General features: G+C 39.1%; 1 protein-coding gene across 2 annotated transcripts in view; it reads right to left on the bottom strand.

The window, feature by feature from the left end:
- The window catches only part of MAN2A1 (mannosidase alpha class 2A member 1), a 207,821-nt gene that overhangs the window by 26,697 nt on the left and 164,574 nt on the right, over positions 1 to 16,550 (bottom strand). For both annotated transcript variants that reach the window (XM_073344670.2, XM_073344671.1), the window contains 4 exons: positions 11,207 to 11,321; positions 5,760 to 5,893; positions 3,702 to 3,843; positions 1,998 to 2,131 (listed from right to left, as the gene is read on the bottom strand). In XM_073344670.2, coding sequence (XP_073200771.1) covers positions 1,998 to 2,131; positions 3,702 to 3,843; positions 5,760 to 5,893; positions 11,207 to 11,321 — 525 coding nt within the window. The remainder of the gene's footprint in view (positions 1 to 1,997; positions 2,132 to 3,701; positions 3,844 to 5,759; positions 5,894 to 11,206; positions 11,322 to 16,550) is intronic.

Raw genomic sequence — 16,550 nt, 5'->3', positions numbered from 1 at the left:
ATATATATTTGTAAGAAACGCAGAGGCAATCATCACACAAAGATTTCCAGCACAAGGAGTGCAGTGTCATGCATGCAATAAAAGAAATTAAGTAGGTTACTCTCAACACAAATTGCAAGGAAATATAAAATATATTCAAGCAAAATATATTAATAAACATATAGCTGGAGGACAAAGCCCTGTGATACAGTTCTTTTTTGGTTCTCAATAAATTTGCAAAGCAATTTCCCACAAAAAGATTGATGTGTGGCATGAGAAAAATTAAAAATTTAAAATTAACTTTTGAAGAATGTGGTGAGATGTTTAATGGACTGGGATGCATTAAGTATGTGACATCACACAGAGAGATCCCTGAAATACTTTCCAGCTTCCTAAGTTACATCTTTAATGCACTTACCATCAACTTACCTTTTTGATTATATCTATTGATATAATTCTACATTTGTAGATCTGTGATTTACGTTTATACAAATGTAATTCTACATTTTTATTTTATCTATAGATATAAGTTCAAGAATCTCCTTTCTTATGTAACGGTGCTAGCAGACAATCAATAGGTGATAGCCTTTTTATTTGGAAGCAGATTAACAGGTAACACCAAATATTTGAGCGACTGATGTGAATGTCACAATGTCATCGGGAAACAGTCCAGGTAAGGCGAATACATCCACTTCGATACATTTATGAAACATTTTACAAGCAGGTGAATGTGTTACAGCCTGAGGATGAGATTTTCAAAGCAGTAAAGGTGATTTACACGTCTTCCTTTGAAACTGGAAGATGTGTGGCTAAGTCCCCTGCAGTGCTCTGAAAATCTCAACCCTAGTTTTCACTTTTGTTTTTGTGAAGTCAAAATGAGGTTTTTCCAGCTTACCTGTGAAAACTGATTACAAACATATAGTATTTGAAATGTGGCTGGATTCAAGTTATGGGAATCTTACTTTTTGCACTACCGATCTTTAGTTTTAAAAGCCTTAGTGTTGCATTTAATTTAAATATGTCGAGTGTTTGTGCAAAAAGTCTCAACTTTTATGTTACAGACTTAAGAAGATCACCTATTTAGCTTATCAGAGAAGCTGAAGAGGTGACTATATCACAGTCCATAAGTACCTATGCGAGGAGAAGATTTCTGATGGTAGATGCCTCTCTAAACTATCTGACAAAGAGATAAGATTCGATGGCTGGACGTTGGAGCTAGAAAATTAACAATGGAAATAAGGCACAATTTTATTTTTTTAACACTGAAGTTAATACTTGGAACAACTTACCAAGGGATGCAAGCGATTCTCCACTCTCTGAAGTCTTTAAATCAAGAACAGATATCTTTCTAAAATATATGTTCCTGCTCAACAAGATGTTATGGGCTTAATGCGGGAATTATGGAGTAAAATTTTATGGCCTGTTATATAAAGGAGGATGTCGACTAGAGGATCACAATAGCTTTTGGCATTAAAAAAAATAATCTATGAATCAAATGAACACTGGAATTTAACTTTAAGTGGTATATTGTAAGTATCCTCATCACTGCAGTGGTTGCTATCACCCATATCAAAAAAATTAATTCCAGCTCCTTTGTATATTACAAGTTCATACACAATTCCTCATCTTTATAAACTGCCTTCTGATTTTAAATCCACTCAGTTTTGTAGCTTCTCTCATCAGTCTCTACTTTTGCAATATGATACTCCTTCCCAAACCTTCTTCCCCACAGTGATGGAAAAACAAAGGAGAGAAGAGAAAAAAAACCCTGAGGGAATAAGAGGGGACATACAAGGGTAAATATTTGTAAAAGGAAGAGTGAATCAAACTGACCAATACTATTATTGCATACAACATTCTCATATCTTCCTGGCTTACATAAAGAGAGACAATTTAGATAGGTCAGATACCTACACATCAGGTACTTTTGCTTAAATATATCTGTACAGAAGTATCAAATATTTGTATCTTCGGTTTTATTGAAAATACAGCAGACAAACCCATGTAATTATTCCTACCTCATCTACTCCATTTCTTCTCTCCAGCAGAAGTCGGAACAGATTAGCTGTGATCTTGTTATCTTGGAGACCCTGTCCAAGGCCACGGTTGTCATCCTGCATAAGTCGACGGTCCATGATGACTTCTAACTGTCCTGAAAAATAAATATTGAGGTTATGTTGATGATAGTAGTTTGTGCTGCTTTTATTAACCACATGAACTGCAAACAGCAATGGTAAAAATAATCCAGACAATATTTCTTACAGTTGGAGAGTTTGTGATATCTATGGTACTGGGAGGGTTGAATCAGCATTTTCATATTGCCCTGGCTTTGGTTGCTTATAATATTTTCAAATTTTTACCTATCAGGCTAAAATTTTCAAGCACTGGTCTCTGGATAAGACTGTTTTCCCCCCCAATTTTAGACAAAAGTTTTTAAGATGTTTGAGCTGCAGGAGAATGAAAAATACTTTCCCTATTATAAAAGAAATTCCAGAAATTTCTATTTGAACAGCTCTAGCCCTACAACAAGGGTACGTGAAAGCTGAAATTTTACAGGAAAAGAGGTTACTTACGAATAACTCTTGTTCTTCAAGAGTTGCCTCTGTGCATTTACACTTATGAGATATGTCTCTGGAAACAGCCTGCTAAACTGACTTGAAAAGCTTGTGCCCAGGGGTTGCATGAGAGATCTCATGTGAGCGTGATGTCATTGGCCTATTCCCTTTAACGTAGTGCACCTCCAATATTTCTTCTTTCTAACCAGATTGTCTAGCCTGACCCGTATATTTCACCCCATACCCCTACATTAAGCCCAAATACTTTATTTAGACTAAAGCTTTTCAGTCCTCAGGAGATTAAGCTATTTTGTGTCACACTGAGAAAGCAGACAGAGCACTAGATAACTATCAATAAAGGAAAAAAGAAAAAAGATAGTACATAAAGATCTACTGAGATTGCACCTAGAGTACTGTACACACATCTTTCAGCACCACTTCATATGCTTCAACAGTAGTTATTCATGAACGCTTTTTATGCATAAAAGTAAACAATACAAACTAGTTTTATGAACTGGGTTGGTAGATAGGAAACTTCTATTCACTTTCTCTTACAATGCAAGAATAAGGGAATTTTTCAATGAAATCAAAAGGTAGAAAATTAAAAACTGATTAAAGAACATACTTTTTCACACAACACAAAATTAGATGGTGTAACTCACTACAATAAGGTATCACTGAAGCCAGAAGCTTAGCAGGATTCAAAAAAAACACTTTTAGAAATTAAACAAGACTATCCAGAATTATAAAAGTAAACATTAAAAAACAAAACAAAACAAAAGCAATGGATTAGACATAATCCCATCTCCTTAGGACATAAAACAACCTCTAACTAATGGGAGTTAGGAAGAGACTTTCCCTGGGAGTAAATCTCATATCTGCCTACTGCATGGCTTCCTCTTAGCAACTAGTGCTCGTCACCGTTGGAGATAGGATACTAGAGTAGCGGGACATCAGTATTCTGATTCAGAATGATCACTCCCATGCTCCTAATATATTTCTCACAAACTATCATGTTTTAGATGTAGTAAAAATGCTTCCTTTTTCTTTACATTCTCAAGGAAGAGATATGACAGAGCATAGTAATCTGTGAAACAACCCTCTGAATACTTGACATGATTTAATATGTAGGTCAGACTTTGAAAACCTTTCCCATACTGTACTTACCACTTTTCAAGCTTGTAACACCTAGAGACTGAGCAGAATGTAGAGTCAAACGAATGGCATCATCCTGGATATAAGTCATTGTAGTCACTGGATAGATATTTGCTTGAAGAGGCAATTTGTTCATTGTCACTCTGGGCTGAATCTACAATATCAAAATTAACGTCAGTATATTCCATTGATATTTAAATATGTAAAAAAAAGCAAAATATCTTTCTAGGCGTTTATCTTATATGCTTTGGGATCAACAACTGATAGACACCAAAGCAAGTCCCTCCACCATATCATTCAGCTTTTCAGGGACTTATGGCCAACATTACTTCAGAAGTGGTGTAACTTACACATACTTGTAGTTCAAAGTAGTTTTAAAAAAAAATGAAAGGTTCTTCAAGGGAATTTGCATAAAGAATTGTAATGGCTCTTAGGATAAGGAGCAGTATTTTTGAGAGATTTTTTTTTTCTTCTTCTTTAGAAAGTAGATTGTGAATTAGCTCAAAGTAGTGTAAGTTATTCCTAGGATTTCTAGCACGGATATAATTAATAGAAATCTACAGACATTTCTTGCCATCTGTATAGATAAATGTATAGTACTATTAAATATTCTTTACTACTTTAAAACTTCACTTTATATTTTTTATTTAAGAGCAGTACTACTTTGAAATAATTAAATAAAATGGCAATTTCTTACTCAACAGATCTGGGTCCCTATGTACTCAGAATTATACCTGCTGAGAATAGTGAAACTAAAGTTTTTACTTCTGCAAACACCACAGAGCCAACACAGCTAAGAAAAATGACGTGAATTCTTTTGCATCAGGTGCATCACCAATACTATGGCTGACTGTGTTCCAATCAATTATGGTATAATTTATATGCATCACAGTAGCTGCTAGAGGTCCCAGATAAGATCAGGGCCTGCTAGGCACAGTGCAAACATGTAAGATTCATGCTCCAAATATCTTAAAAATCTAAATAGACAAGACAGAAAAGGAAAGGAATACAACATATCAATAGTGTGTCTGACGGTCTGTTAGTGACCTTTTAGTTCAATTTATTTTTATGCTTTGACCCTGAGAACCAAAACAAAGATTTTTCAGGTCAATACAATGTGGACTGAGAAAAATTTGTGTTTGCCAGAAATATTCTTGACACAACTGATGTAGCTTTGAAGTCCATTTTAAGGGTGGCTTCTACTTTCCTGTTTGCAGGGGTTTGGTCCTTTGCTGGGGTTAGTTGGTTGTTTTGCTTTTTGAAAAGAAGGCACCTTCCTCAGGAAACATCATGCCCTTTGCCATGGATGCTACCACTTTATCAATGATGGGGAGAATGAAAAAGGAATGTTTGGGTTCTTAGATTCTGCAGAATTTCATGGCCTCCTGACAGAGCAGATGCCAAATTACAAACCCTTAGAAGTTATTTAAATCTTAAAATTTCCTTGAAATGGAACAGACATTTCTCTTTGAAAGTCTCTCCAGTAATTGTAACATGTTAACTTCCACAATGACGAACATCTACTTTAGTACCTTATGTAGACTGAAGTTTGAGACAAAATCTATGTCATCTACATATTCTGCAGCACACAGAATGCTGATGGCACTCAAAAACAATGAAAAATGAAATACTTAATTTTTAAGAATATCTCCTCCTCCTTCAATATTCATGCACAGGAGATTATTTTTTAAGAAGTCTACAGCACCACACAAAATTAAAATAATAATAATAATAATAGTCTATAAACAAAGGATATATTAGTACCATCATATTGTTATAACTAAACACAGTTTTTGTATATAAGATAGGCTGATTTGTCATAACAGACATAAAATAAACATTCTTGAATCTTGGAAAAGCTATTCATAGCATTTAAGTGCATCTAAGTCATGTAAAAAAAATAGTATATATTTAAACTAATGCCCACTTTCAAAATAATTAACATTCTCATACTAAACTATTATTTGCTTGAGTAAATAAGACAAAAAAACCAATTAAAATCAAGTATTAAGCCATGATGATTCTAAATTGTCATAGTTACTATATTCAGAATTAACAGATGGTAATTACCTGATATCCATTAAGGTCAGTGTAAAACCTGTTTTGGCTGTTTATGTCAGATGAAATTCTCATTGCAATCTCACGATTGTATTCTCCTCTAATGTCCACAATATTGGACAGCTCAAGAGACTCGCCTTCCAACCCTAAATTTAAAAGTACATTTACAATTTCTGATTATTAAAAAATAAAAACCAAGTTCTATAGAGCTCGCCCCATAGCATAATAATGTTCCAATTTCCCTCAATCAATTTTCCTTTCACACTAATGTCTACCCTGATAGAGAGGAGTAAGCTTTGAACCCAGAGCATGTATCACTATTATAGAATTGCATAGCAGAGACTCTCTATACCATTGCTACCTACCAGATTAGCCATATAATTTTGAAAGCTTCATTAATGTGGAGTAGAAAAACTATGTGGATTATTAATATCTGCAGATTACTAATAGCCCAAACCAGTATAGAAGTCAGCACACCTCCTGCAGGCAATGGAGTGTGCAACGTTATTGCTGGGTCCTGCCCCTGAGCACTAGCTAATGCTCTGGAACAGGGCCGGGCCATTTACTGTCTGGAGTTGATGCTGCTCCTCCACCTTAAATTGTTGGTGCCTGCTACTGCTGCTCCTTTTGGGTGTAGGTGTGCTGTTGCTAGTCTCTTACCACTCCTATGGCAACTCTGTTACAATCACAGGAGTGAAGAGAAAGTACAGAACCATTTTAATACGAGTAAATAGGGCTTCCAAGGGCAGAGAATTTGAAGACTTTGTTTTGATGTGACTGGGAACACAAAGTATGTCTTTTGGGCGATGGAGGGGGGACGGATGAGGGCCAGATTTTAGAAGTTAATTAGGTACACATAACGACCTATGAGGAGTTTCAAAATGGAGCTTACGGGTTAATTTTTTATATGATAGTATACCACATCTCGGCCAAAACAAGAAAAGAAAATTATGAAATGTTTGTTTGCAAGCTATAAGCTTCAGACTTAAATTCTGCAGTAAGATTGTGTACAGCCTTGATCTCATCAAAGCATCAAGAAAATCCTCAACTTAATTTTGAATGGATTACCTCTACCCTGGTTGACCATCTTGTCATGCTTTGGCTTTCTAATGTAATTTAATATGTTTTCCAACATATTTCAACAACTAGTAGAAGAGGAAAACAAGGTATACAATCTTTGAACAACTCCAAAATTTAGAGTAACTTGTGGAAAAAACATTACAGCTGGTTCACCTACAAGATTTAGTGAGTCAGCAGCGCAGGGGACAAAAGATGCATACTGACTTATCTGCTGAATTTGATTCTGAACACCTTTGTATGCTGGAGCCATGTTAGCTCCTTGTCATAGTTTTGTCCCCTCCAATTAGCCATATCTAAACAGTCTTTTTTCAGCATCTCTAAACCTGGCATATCCTTCCGTTTTGGTGTGAATATCAATGAAATCTACAAAGCAGTCATCAACCTTTTCTCCATCTTTTGATACTTCAGTATACCTTAGCACCTGAGACATTTGTTCCATTTGGAAGAGTTTGGAATGCAAATACAATGGAGAAGTATTTAAACTTTCCTGAATCTGTCCAAAAAAAGGTCTACCGTGCTTTTTATAGTACTGCCCTTAATAGCTTCTATACGATCTCACAACATGCTACCATGCCCTGCAAGCAATTCAAATAATCACCAAAAATTACCATTATGACAACTTTCTAATTTCCCATCTGAACCCCTCAAAACTAAATCTCTCACCTAAGCTCCGCAAAATATTGTATCGTGATAGCAGATTTGCATATCTTCGTCAATTGTGCAACCCTTTACCAACCATTCTGCAATTTCCATCTAGCGAGCGATTGCCTCCACCTGTTCTTTGAACATTCACATAGGCATAATCCATTGCTAAAGTGGAAAAAATTTGTGAACCCAGTTTTACAAGTTCACAAAGGAAGATGAGGAGTTTGGCTGGAAAAGCAAACAAATGAAACAGTACAAGAAGGCAAGAGTCAAACTGCATATCAACCAAAATCACTGGTGCAACTTCCCATTAGAAATTTTGACAAGGAACCACAATTTTAATACTTGCCTTTATTTGAATTCACTAAGCAAACAGGCTCGTTCTAATTTAACTCTGGGACCATTTTCTACCAAAAAATGGTAAACAGAATCTGTCACTTTTGTGGCCAAGCAGCCAGATCTCGCTTGAAGTCAAAATTCTGCCCCACGCTTCCAATAAAAAAACTGCTTTCAGAGTCCACGTCCGTAACAGTTGTGCTAGTAACCAATGGGCAACATTCTGCTGAAAATCAGATTTTGGGACCCAACAATTCGATGTCAAGTTTTGTGCTGGAATCAGATACTCCAGAATGGAACACGCCTGACAAACCCAAATCAACGTCCTCACTAGCTAAGGAAGGGTAAGAAATGCAAGTAACAGAACTGTCTGCAGACTGTTTACCAGCAATATGGTCAAATATTTCAAGATATTTTGTAGACCACTCACACTTTTCTGATCATCTTTTTCATGGGCCTGCTACAGCTTGCATTTTTGAGCACCACTCTTGCACTTGTAGGTATTCATGGCGGAAATCACAGCTGACCATAAGAATTCACCCACCATGCTCTTTATGAATGAATTGCTATGTTTGGAATGACTGCGCTAGAAAGTCTAACTAAACTTAGGTAAATCAGGTAAGAGACCATAATATCTCTGTGAAACTCAGAGCTGTATCAGGTAAAACTAATGAAAAAGGAGCTCAGGAATGCAGATAAGTTTAATTTAGGTCTAGTGACGGGAACAGTTACAGAGCAGGCTAGGGCCCCAAAACGGAAGAAAAGAGCAAAAGGTTAAAGAAAGGGGAGCAAGGCCCGGTTTCACTTAAACCATTTGAACTGCCCTTTACATGGCCATTTGGAGCAGGTGGTCCCAAGCTCTATTCCTACTTATAAACCATGAGGTTCACACAGTTTAAAATTTTTATAGTGGATATAGTTCATCATTTGTATTCCCAAATCACAACTAATTAACAGGTTTCAGATCCAACTTGAGTGGCAAGTAATGATGGGGACAGGTCAGGTGTAAAGACCAATCTGGACTACTTGGTAAGATGCCATTGTGTGTTTTAACAAAGCCAATTGTGAGGTCATACATAAAAAACAAAGAATGTAGGTCACGCACTTACAATATGCATGCCTGAATCCTGGAATTCAGTGACATTGAAAAGAATTTAAGGTCATGGTAGGTAACCAGTTGAACATGAGCTTCCTGTGCAATACTGTACAGGGTGGATGCAATCCATGGATGCAAAATTGAGGAGGAGTAGAGAAGTGGTATTACCTCTAATACTGCACTAGTGAAACTATTATGGAATATGTGTCCCCACTTAAAAAAGGATAGGGGAAAAACTGGAAAGGGATCAGAGAAGATCCAAGAATGATTCAAGGTTTTGAAAGCACATAGTGAGAGACTAAAGCTATGTAGTTTATCCCAGAGAAGATTTAGAGGTGCCTTGATCAGAGTCTGCAAGTACTTACATAGGTGGGACCGAGTATGCCCCTGTATCCACAACCTACACTGTATTGTAATAAATCTTTGTAACAAAGTATGCCTTGGAAACTCATTTTTCTGATCAGTATTGTCCTAGCAAAATATGTATGGCAACATTGTATGTAAAGTTATAAGATTTTCCTATATGATGTTATTAACATATGTTCCAAACTCCACGGCACTGCCCAAACAGAAGTAAGCAAACAGATCTCTCCTAGACAAAGGAATGTGTGTGTGCCTTTATTTGCATTTAAGCAGTAAACAGAATCATCAAGTAGGGAGGGAAACAAAGAAAGCTCAAACAATTGAGAAAAAGCCAGCAAGAACATCCTTCCATATTGACTCTGTCTCCTCGTTCCCAGCTGGAAATGTTTTTCAAAAGGGGGACTGAAACTATAAAAAGGAGGAACACACACCCCAACGCACCTCTCACTCTCCCTGCCCATCACATCCACTGCACCTGAACTGACAAAGGAAGCATTATGGACTCTGGGGGAGGGGTCCTGACTCTACTGAGTTTGGTCAGTAACACTGCTGAAAGCACGTGGTGAGAAGCTTTGCTTGAATCTGATTAGTTTAAGTTAGGCATTAGTAAAAGTTTTATCCTTATTTTCCTTGTAACCATTTCTGACTTTTATATTTCATTACTTGTACTCACTTAAAATTTCTCTCTCTTTGTAGTTAATAAACTTGTTTTACTGTGTTATCTAATCCAGGGTGTTTAAACAGAAGTGTCAGAAGAACTATCTGAGATAATAAAATGGCATATTCCCTTTAAGGAATAATGAACCTAAAATATTTTGTACTGTCCAAGAAAGTATAGGACATACATTTCTGAAGGAAAATCTAAGACTAGGGGTGTGTTGGGGTCACCCTGCAGTATAACCCAGGCTGGTGAGAGCCAGAGTGTAACCCAAGTGTGGCAGGCAGGCTGCAGTTACACACAGACTTTGCATGCTGGAAGGCTGTTTGTGAGTGGCCCAGGTGGAAGATATTTCAGCAAGGCATTGTAAGACATCTGAGGTTGCAGGGCAGGGTGACAGCTGCTCAGTAGTCTGGATTGTATCCTGGTATATCACAATACAGAAGAGATTTCTGACAGCAGATGGTTTGTTTAATCTAGCAGAAAAAGGCCTACTGAGATCCAATGACTGGAAGCTGAAACTAGACAAATTCGCATTATAAATAAAATACAGATGTTTAACAGTGACGGTAATAAAACCTTTGGAACAATTTATCTAGGGATGTAGTGGATTCTCCATCATTTGAAGCCTTTAAAACAGGAGTAGGGTCTCAAAATATTACAATTCTCCCTCCCTCATTTTAGCGATCGTTACCAACGATTTATTATTTCTACAGTATAGTAGCCAAAGGCCCCATTCAGGATTGCGTACCCATTAAATGCTGCATACAGCTGAGATGGATATAGGGAGACACAAAGGAGCCATTTACACTTCTCATTCCTGGGGCTGGTTTTACAATGCCTTGGTCCTCAGCACAGGTGCAGCCTCAAGGCCACTCTAATCTACAACAGCCGCACAGTGCCAGAGCAACAGAAATCCCCAGCCACACCACTGCTACATCCGTTAACCCAGGAATGCCACCTGTACTGGGTGTTGAGTGGTGTAGGAACCACTGTGGCAGCCCTACACCATAAGAGGATTTCCCAATGTTGAGGGAGTCCTCCACCAGGAAAATCTGTTGCATTTAAGTCTGCCTTTAGTTGAGTGACTGCTGCAAGACTCAAGAATAAAGCATTTGTCCTTAAACTTAGTGAATGCTGCAATCAGAAGGCAATTCCTAAACCAGCACTGTACTAATCATAAGTTATGTAAGCACTGGAAAGCCTACGTAAGGCCAAAACTAAACAAAATTATCAAGAAAATACAAAGACATATATAACTGCAGTTTTAAAACCTCTTACCCTGAACTTTATAGAGTCGCACTGTGTGTGTCAGATGATGGAAAAAACAAGTAACTTCTGAGAAAATATTTCCATGAGTAACTCTTATCGTAGGTGGATCCGTGAAAACATAAGGCTGCAAAAACAAAGTTAAAACAATGGCATGAAAACTGTTTGCAGCATAAAAAAATCCGGTAATAGCTCATCTTAAGTGATCACTCTCCTTACAATGTGTATGATAACAACCATTTTTTCATGTTCTGTGTGTATATAAATCTCCTCACTGTATTTTCCACTGAATGCATCCGATGAAGTGAGCTGTAGCTCACGAAAGCTTATGCTCAATAAATTGGTTAGTCTCTAAGGTGTCACTAGTACTCCTTTTCTTTTTGCGAATACAGACGAACACGGCTGCTACTCTGAAACCTGTCATTATGCAAGGCACTGCATTTAGCTGTATGGAGTGGAAATCTATCAACTTCATGAAAAAACTCGTACAGATACAGACAGACATCTTCCTTTCCAAATGCAAACAGATGGACATCATACCAAAAGGACTGAAGGTAAAAAATGCATTACAATCTACATACCATACAGACTATGCTGACAGCTTGTGCCACACGCTCTCAAAGAAACTGCGGAACCACCTGATCAACATCCTCTACGAGCAAACAGGGAAAGATTAAGAATGAGCTCTCAAAACTGGATACTCTCATAAAAAACCAACCTTCCACACAAACTTCCTCGTGGCTGGACTTTACAAAAACTAGACAAGCCATTTACAATACACACTTTGCTTCTCTACAAAAGAAAAAGGACACTAAACTATCTAAACTACTACATGCCACAAGAGGCCACAGTAATGGTTCCCTTAACCCACCCAGCAATATTGTCAATCTATCCAACTATACTCTTAGCCCAGCAGAAGAATCTGTCCTATCTCGGGGCCTCTCCTTGTGCCCCTCCACCCACAAGAACATGATACAGTTCTGTGGTGACCTAGAATCCTATTTTTGACGTCTCCGACTCAAGGAATATTTCCAACACACCTCTGAACAACATACTAATCCACAGAGACCTTCCTACCAACACTACAAAAAGAAGGATTCTAGGTGGACTCCTCCTGAGGGTCAAAACAACAGACTGGACTTCTACATAGAGTGCTTCCAACATGCCCGTGCTGAAATTGTGGAAAAGCAGCATCACTTGCCTCATAACCTCAGCCGTGCAGAGCACAATGCCATCCACAGCCTCAGAAACAACTCTGACATCATAATCAAAAAGACTGACAAAGGAGGTGCTGTCGTCATCATGAATAGGTCAGAATATGAACAAGAGGCTGCTAAGCAGCTCTCCAACACCACTTTCTACAAGCCATTACCCTCTGATCCCACTGAGGGTTACCAAAAGAAACTACAGCATTTGCTCAAGAAACTCCCTGAAAAAGCACAAGAACAAATCCGCACACACACCCCCCTGGAACCCCGACCTGGGGCATTCTATCTGCTACCCAAGATCCATAAATCTGGAAATCCTGGACGCCCCATCATCTTAGGCATTGGCACCCTGACAGCAGGATTGTCTGGCTATGTAGACTCTCTCCTCAGGCCCTACGCTACCAGCACTCCCAGCTATCTTTGAGACACCACTGACTTCCTGAGGAAACTACAATCCATCGGTGACCTTTCTGAAAACACCATTCTGGCCACTATGGATGTAGAAGCCCTCTACACCAACATTCCACACAAAGATGGACTACAAGCCGTCAGGAACAGTATCCCCGATAATGTCATGGCAAACCTGGTGGCTGAAATTTGTGACTTTGTCCTCACCCATAACTATTTTACATTTGGGGACAATGTATACCTTCAAATCAGCAGCACTGCTATGGGTACCCGCATGGCCCCACAGTATGCCAACATTTTTATGGCTGACTTAGAACAACGCTTCCTCAGCTCTCGTTCCCTAATGCCCCTACTCTACTTGCGCTACACTGATGACATCTTCAGCATCTGGACCGATGGAAAAGAAGCCCTTGAGGAATTCCACCATGATTTCAACTATTTCCATCCCACCATCAACCTCAGCCTGGTCCAGTCCACACAAGAGATCCACTTCCTGGACACTACAGTGTTAATAAGCGATGGTCACATACACACCACCCTATACCAGAAACCTACTGAACGCTATTCCTACCTACATGCCTCCAGCTTTCACCCTGACCACACCACACGATCCATTGTCTACAGCCAAGCTCTACACTACATCCGCATTTGCTCCAACCCCTCAGGCAGAGACAAACACCTACAAGATCTCTATCAAGCATTCTTACAACTACAATACCCACCTGCAGAAGAGAAGAAACAGATTGATAGAGCCAGAAGAGTTCCCAGAAGTCACCTACTACAGGACAGGCCTAACAAAGAAAATAACAGAACGCCACTAGCCATCACCTTCAGCCCCCAACTAAAACCTCTCCAATACATCATCAAGGATCTACAACCTATCCTAAAGGATGACCCATCACTCTCACAAATCTTGGGAGACAGGCCAGTCCTTGCCTACAGACAGTCCCCCAACTTGAAGCAAATACTCACCAGCAACCACATATCACACAAAAGAACCACTAACCCAGGAACCTATCCTTGCAACAAAGCCCGTTGCCAACTGCGTCCACATATCTATTCAGGGGACACCATCATAGGGCCTAATCACATCAGCCACACTATCAGAGGCTCGTTCACCTGCACATCTACCAATGTGATATATGCTATCATGTGCCAGCAATGCCCCTCTGCCATGTACACTGGTCAAACTGGACAGTCTCTATGTAAAAGAATAAATGGACACAAGTCAGATGTCAAGAAGTATAACGTTCATAAACCAGTCGGAGAACACTTCAATCTCTCTGGTCACTCTATTACAGACCTAAAGGTTGCAATATTACAACAAAAAGATTTCAAAAACAGACTCCAACGAGAGACTGCTGAATTGGAATTAATTTGCAAACTGGATACAATTAACTTAGGCTTGAATAGAGACTGGGAGTGGATGTGTCATTACACAAAGTAAAACTATTTCCCCATGTTTATCTCCCCCTCCCCCCCCCAGCCCACTGTTCTTCAGATGTTCTTGTCAACTGCTGTCAATGGCCCACCTTGATTATCACTACAAAAGGTTTTCTCCCCACTCCCCCACCCTCTTGCTGGTAATAACTTATCTTAAGTGATCACTCTCCTTACAATGTGTATGATAACACCCATTTTTTCATGTTCTGTGTGTATATAAATCTCCTCACTGTATTTTCCACTGCATGCATCCGATGAAGTGAGCTGTAGCTCACAAAAGCTTATGCTCAAATAAATTGGTTAGTCTCTAAGGTGCCACTAGTACTCCTTTTCTTTTCACGAATACAGACTAACACGGCTGCTACTCTGAAGCACAACATATCAGTTATTAAATAGGTTTAAATCCCAATTTAAAACCCCCTCCAAAAATAAGTTTTCATCTATAGTAGATGAGTGTAGGTCTGGTAATCTGAACACAAGACTGGGATCTGGGAATATATAATCCCTACTTTTACATTGACTTTCTTTGTGGTCTTGGGAAATTTTCTTAACCCTACTCTGTCTTAAAATGAGGATAATCTTCATTACATACCTCACGGGTATGTTGTGAGAATTACTGATTTAATATTTGTGAAGCATTTCGGAGATGAGAGTAACGTAAGTGTTAAGTAACATATTACTATGATTACATATATATTAGGTTCAATATTAGGGAAGTGGCAGCCAGCAAATTCCTCGGTCCATGCCACTTCCCACAGCCCCCATTAGCCTGGAATGGCGAACCACGGCCAGTGGGAGCTGCGATTGGCTGAACCTGCGGATACTGCAGGTAAACAACTGGCCCACCAGCGGATTTCCCTGATTGGCCTTGTGCCAAAGACTGCCGATCCCTGCACAACAAACTTAGCTGAACCATTAACTGCACTCCTGACAAAGCTTTAGTACTAGCTCAGCTTTGCCCCATCCCAGGAGGACCACTAGGTCCAGGAGCTGAAGCTGTCTCAGGAGCACAACTGCCTTTCAAACTGCCAACTCCTAGCCCTGGTTTGCTGATCCAGAGTGGGTTTGTGAGACTGGGACTACTGGTAGGAAGGCTGAGGATAGGAGCCAAATTCCTCCTTCTGACTGCCCAGTTAATATTCTCTGAGTTGTTTGAGTGGGTCAGCAGAGGAGGAGCTCCTGTGCATGAAAGGCTATTAGTAGTAGCAGATCTCAAACTCATTGATCTCCAGCAATGACTCCAACCAATGAATCATCTGTACTTTTCTGACTAAGATTTTCTATGCTGGGTGCTCAAGGAATTTGTCCAAGAAAAAAGGATGACTGTCTCTTGAGACAGATTCAGGGACAAGTCCCCTTCCCTCCTCTTGGAAGTAGAAAATGGGGGAAACTTGTCCCTGAGGCTGTCACAGGAGCTGGTTTTCAGCCGCACTTCTCACTTCTCAGACAACTTTTCCCCATCTCTTGATTGCCATGAGGGAAAGTAAGTCTGATGAGCCAAAGGACTACTTTTTGAAGTTGAAACAGACCATATTTTATATTGAGAACTCAGAGTAGAGTTAGATGGCACAAAGACTTTTTTGGTGTGTCTTTTTGCCATCCAATTTTGCTAGGAGCTCTTGCAACCAAATACTATAATCTGTTTCAACTTCAGAAAGTAGTCCTCTGGCTCATCAGATTGATACTTCCCCTCCTAGCTATCACAGGAACAGAGCAGTTCAAAATGAGCAGTTCATCAGCTTTGTCAGGACATTAACATCCCATACCACAAAGGGCTTTCTTAATGGTGCACAAATTGGATGACAAGTTGCTGAAAAGACACTGGTCTACCTTCAATCAGTTCACAATAAACCACGAGTACTGTCAAATGTATCTGGATGCTGTTACTCTAAATTAGACCCAGGCAGGTGAAGAGGATAGTTAAGTAGTTTGTGTATGAGGCAAGTAATGGGGTTTGTTTGCACTGCACTAAAAGATTTTTCCACTTGGACTTGTATGTCTTTCTGCTAAATGTGCTTTTAGCACCTCAGAAGTCAAGAAACACCTGCTCAAATACACCATGCACATGGATCTCTATATCAGAAGGCAAGCTCTTTGGGAGAAGATTCCCATATTGTGACGAAGCAGATATTGTGGTTCTGACTGATGATCTAAGACCAGACTCAACAACATGAATCATACTGGCTATGGCCATTTGCAACGAAGTAAAGAACCACACTTGTCTAGAGCAATAAGAGCTACTATCTTCAAACCATTGTCTCTTCTGAAATTTGGCAGTACATTTACAACAACAGAGT

This window comes from Lepidochelys kempii, chromosome 5, assembly GCF_965140285.1.
Source record: "Lepidochelys kempii isolate rLepKem1 chromosome 5, rLepKem1.hap1, whole genome shotgun sequence".
NCBI classification, from domain to species: Eukaryota; Metazoa; Chordata; order Testudines; family Cheloniidae; genus Lepidochelys; species Lepidochelys kempii.
This window is presented reverse-complemented; position numbering and strand designations above follow the sequence as displayed.